Below are 4981 nucleotides of genomic sequence, written 5' to 3'. Positions count from 1 at the left end.
AAAACGTAAAAACCACATTACTCTTCTTTACTTTTGTCAAGATAAAATAAAAGTGGCATCATTTTAGGGTCATTATTTCTAAATAAAATTCTAATTTTAAGACAGAAGAAACATTTAGCGGAAGACCCTGGAACACAAAAATCTCGAAATCAGCGGATCCAATGGAGGGAGCTAAGCGGTTCAGATCGGACTGACACTGGAACGACACGCGTGGCAACTGCCCGGCTTCATGTCGCTACACTTCTCACAATACTTGCCACGTACTCATTACTCAACTTTCACTCTCTCCCAACTCGCCAAAAATAGAGCCCTTACCCATCTTCTGATCCTATCCAAGATCCACGTGGCACAAACTGCTGCAACAATGTTGTCATTGAGCTCCACGTGTCCTGCACCAGTTTACACGCGTCAACCACCCAGAATCTCTTCTACGTTTATTTAAGTTGTTCCCAACTCGCCATTCATATCCAAAGTAAGTTTTAGTTGCTGAATAGTTCAATAAAAGAAGAAGGAAGAGTTTTATCAGCGAGTGAAAAAAATGCAGTCAATGAAGGAAACCGTAGCAAACGTTGCCGCCTCTGCTAAGGCTGGCATGGACAAGACCAAAGCCACTGTCCAAGAAAAGGTTTTTTCTTTTCTTAGGATTGCTTTTTAAAAAATATGTATATATGTTTTGATTTCTCTTATATCATGGTACAAGAAAGTTGGTATGGAGATTTAGAAAAATGATGATGGATCCTGACTGTTGAGTTAAAATACAATTGTGGGTTACTTTCTAACTAATTAATTGTTTTTAGATTATTTTGGAAGACAGCCTTACAAAATGAGAAAAATAAAATAAAGTTGTCCTACTTTTGTAGGTGGACAAGATGTCAGCGCATGATCCGGCGCAGAAACAAATGGCGACAGAGAGGAAAGAGCAGAGGAAAGCAGAGGCTGAATGGAACAAACAAGAGGCCCGTGAGCATAATGCAGCAGCCAAGCAAGCAGCAAAGGCTGGTAGCGATGCTCAATACACTGCTACGGGAGGTGGAACTACTACTGGCTATGGCACAGAGTCTTGTACCCATAATGTGACCGGGACCCCTGGTTACCCCACTGGAACCCAACAGATGTCTGCCATGCCTGGACATGGCACAGGTCAGCCATATGGTGGGCATGTGGATTCATCAGGGTTAGCCAGGACTGACCCAACTGGGCTGCCTGGCGACACGACTGGCCATAACCCGCGTGTGTAGGACTAGTGCGCCTTGATCATTAATGATCGAGTTTGTTGGGTCTCGTGTTGTTTTAAGTTTGCCGTTTAGTATTTTGCAACTAATGTAATTCTATCGTTTTCATGTATTTTCATGTCCTGCTGTGCTGGACTATTAATGTTATTAGGAGAATAAAAATGTGGCTCTTCTTTTTTCCCTGTTTATTTTATTGGGTTTTCTTTTGGCTGCAACCGTATTGATTTCAGCAGTAGATATATTTTGCCAAAACTAATTTACAATTTGATGAACTTTGTGCAATACTGTCCAACGAGGAACCTGATTCACTGTCAATCTATGCATATACTTAGACCTGCCATGTGATTTGTATATGTTAATGCCGACGAGTTCTCTATGTTTCTCGAACAATTTAGCTGCAGGCCATGAGGGACATGTTATTCACTCGCTAGCAAAGATTATTCCTGGAGCTTTGGACTGTTTTATCAGGTTAAATGTTATGATGATTATGATTTCCTTGGTTCCTCGTCGATCTTCAAGATAAATTCACATGCTCAAATGTACTTTCCCTTATTTGCTAGAACATGTAATGGGCCGCAGACGGTGTGTTAACGTCTGATTAGGCTTGTTTGAAGTTGATGTAAAAGATCGCCAGCCAAAACAAAATTGGAGTGAAAAGGGATATTAAGCACAACAGAATTGCTAACCAACGTGGCCCATGTTCACGAACTGTTCATTTGCATTTCCCGAGAGACTAAAACGCCCAGTTACAGGGGAGATTTTATGTTGGCTGTGTCGATCATTTAATGATGGAACGCAATAAAACGAAAATGAAGTGAAAGAAAAAAGAAAAAAAGAAAAGAAGAAGTAATGATTGATATTACCAATTCGGTGCTAGTCCCACAAATAGGGAAAAGCCGAGATGAAAGATTGGTAAACGTCTAGAGATAGATTGGATTCTATTAAATCTTGTACTGTGACTGGTTTATCTTATTTCATTTTAGAGTTTAGTTTGTTGTTTTGTCATTTTAGTATTTATAAATAAATTAGTTAAATTGCATAATATTGCGTAGTATTTAGAAAATAGTAATTATTGCTACATATTAAAGTGGCAAAAGTAAGTTACAAGATTAAAATGTGTTAACCGCGAGATAGTTTAATAAATTTTCTTTTTAAGTTTTTATTGCTATTTTTAACTTCTAAAAGAAAAATTTTAAAAATAAAATAGAAAAGTGACGTTAATTTATATAAATTATTGTCTTTATAAATTGAAAAAGAACTTATTTTTTCGTATTAATATAATCAAGTTGAATTAATTTATAGACTACATAAGATCCACTTGAAATTGACTTAATATTAGTTGAGTGGAGCTTGAATTTAAGCTATTTGAGTACGTCCCGATTCACAAGCAAAATCAAAATGGAGCTTAAAAGATACAATTAATAGAACTTAGAGTATTTTCAAAAGAACTCTTAAATTAAGCTCTTTTTCTATTATAAGACACTTATGTAAAAATTAAATTTCAAAAAATATCTTAATCTATTTTTTTTTAAAATGACTTAAAAGTCACATTTTATTTTTTAAAATTTAAAAAGAGAAAAAATAACTACTAAGTATATTATATTATTGATCTCCCTTACTATTTTTATTTTTTTTCATTAAGAGTCACATTCTCTCTTTTTATTTTTTTGTTTTACTTTATTGATAAAAAAATATAACTAGGTATAATAGAGAGTAATGTTGGAATACACACATTTTAAAATAAATTAAAATAGATAATTAATTTTAGTTTAATAAAGAAGCATATAAAGTATTATTAAGAATGCTCCTACAAATGCGATTTCACAAAAAAAGTTAACAAGACCAATTACGAGTTAATATAGATATAAATATGTATAAAATGTAGAGCATAATTAAAAAATTTATAAATATAACTAATTATAAATATTAACATTTATATCTTATAAATTAATTATTTTCAATTATATATGGTAGGTATTTAAAACAAGGGTTACATATTATTTACTTCTAGTGGTTTGACATAATATATGAGTTTATTTGTATTTTTTTCTATTATATTAAAATTGCTTTAAATTTTAATGAAAATAACTATTATATCTTTCCGTGTTAGTCGAAGGACTAAATTAAAAATTAAAAATTATAATTTAATCTTTAAATTTATTATCAAATATAAAACTCGTCCAAAATTAATTTCATTATCCAATTAAAGTAAAATCTTATTTTTTATAGAAGTTAATTCTAATGTCTAATTAAAATAATAAATTTAATACTCTTTTTCTTACTCTAATTTTTTTATTTTTAATACAAATTGATTCAAGCAATTTAAATATTCTAAAACTACTTATATTTACATTAATATTGTTAAATTACTATGCAATTTAATTTTAGTTATTAATATAAAAAAACATTTCTAGCTAAAAAATATCATTCTATTGTTATTTTTATTATATATTATAGTTCAACTATATAAAAAGTAAAAATTAAATTAAACAATCATGTCTTAATCTAGTGAATATTATTAAACACCAAGTTGACAAATTCACTATCAATGAAGGGATTATGTTAATCTTATATGTTAAAAATAATATATTTTTTATCAACTATTCAAATGAGATTAATACGAGTAAAATTTTTATCCTTAATATAGTTTAATTTTAGTGTCTAGTAAATATAATAACTTGTAACTATTTATTTAATTTAAAAATTTAAAACTAAACTACATAGTAATTTAATAATATTAAATAAAAAATAAATATTTTTAATATGTTTATATTTTCTTAGAATTAGATTATATACTAAAAGAAATAAAAGATATAAACAAGTAAGATTTATTATTTTTAATTAGACGCTAAAATTAAAAATGAGATTTTACTTTAATTTGATAATAAAATTAATTCTGAACGACTTTGATATTTAATAATAAATTCAATGATCAAATTATAATATTAAATTACCAGTTTAGTCATTCGATTAATACATAAGAAGAGAATAGTAGTTAGTTTTATTAGAATTTAAAGAGATTTTAATATATTAGAAAAAAAATATAGAAACTGAGTCATATATTAAGCCAAATTACATAAATAAATAGTATTTAACCCTTAAAACAATACATGATTTATATAAATATTGACAATAATGTGTATATTATCATTACAAGATTATTTAATCATTTTAATTAATATTTGAATAATATAAATACTAAAAGATAAAAAATAATAAAAACTTAAATTTAGTGATTAAACTAAAACTCGGTTTGAATGAGCTCTAATTCGTTAATTTAGTCTAAATTCAAATTTAAGTTTAAGCTATTCAAAATTGGATTTGAGTTTGCACTCGACCATTTAGATCAAGCTGTTCAAAGTTTGATTTGAGCTCGAACATTAGTTCCTCAAAACTCAATTCTACTCAACTCGATAACACCCCACATCCATTTATCAGGCAGGCCAATCCGCAAGAGATGACTTACAAAATTACAAGTTAAAGGAAAACAAGCAGGTGAGCATCAGTTGCATGTTTAAGTGAGAGAAGCCTTGAGTTGATTCCTATGATGCAACATGGAAGGGCACTTTTTGACGGCCTCGTGATTGATTTCATGATGACCTCGGACAATTAATCTATCCAGTCAAAGAATGCAGGTGTGCAAAAGAGCAGCCTGAAACTCCATAATCAAGGATCGGGCTTATTACAATCCCGTATGAGAACCACAAGGTTAGAAAGTAGCCTTCAAACAACAAATTAAGGCAGACAAA

General features: G+C 29.8%; 1 protein-coding gene across 1 annotated transcript; it reads left to right on the top strand.

Moving 5' to 3' along the window:
* The first annotated feature begins 446 nt into the window (after window positions 1-446).
* On the top strand, window positions 447-1420 carry LOC125368670 (11 kDa late embryogenesis abundant protein). The gene is made up of 2 exons (XM_048370078.1): window positions 447-625; window positions 861-1420. Exons 1-2 carry the CDS (start codon window positions 539-541, stop codon window positions 1236-1238), a joined length of 465 nt encoding a protein of 154 aa, XP_048226035.1. The 5' UTR covers window positions 447-538; the 3' UTR covers window positions 1239-1420.
* The last annotated feature ends 3561 nt before the right edge of the window (window positions 1421-4981 follow it).

This window comes from Ricinus communis, chromosome 10, assembly GCF_019578655.1.
Source record: "Ricinus communis isolate WT05 ecotype wild-type chromosome 10, ASM1957865v1, whole genome shotgun sequence".
NCBI classification, from domain to species: domain Eukaryota; kingdom Viridiplantae; phylum Streptophyta; class Magnoliopsida; order Malpighiales; family Euphorbiaceae; genus Ricinus; species Ricinus communis.
The sequence above is the reverse complement of the archived record's forward strand: the minus strand, read 5'-3'. Positions and strand labels throughout refer to the sequence as shown.

Coding starts and splice junctions, on each gene's coding strand:
- LOC125368670 (XM_048370078.1), top strand. CDS start 539: ATGCAGTCAATGAAGGAAACCGTAGCAAACGTTGCCGCCTCTGCTAAG. Junction 626..860: donor AAGCCACTGTCCAAGAAAAG/GTTTTTTCTTTT, acceptor CTACTTTTGTAG/GTGGACAAGATGTCAGCGCA.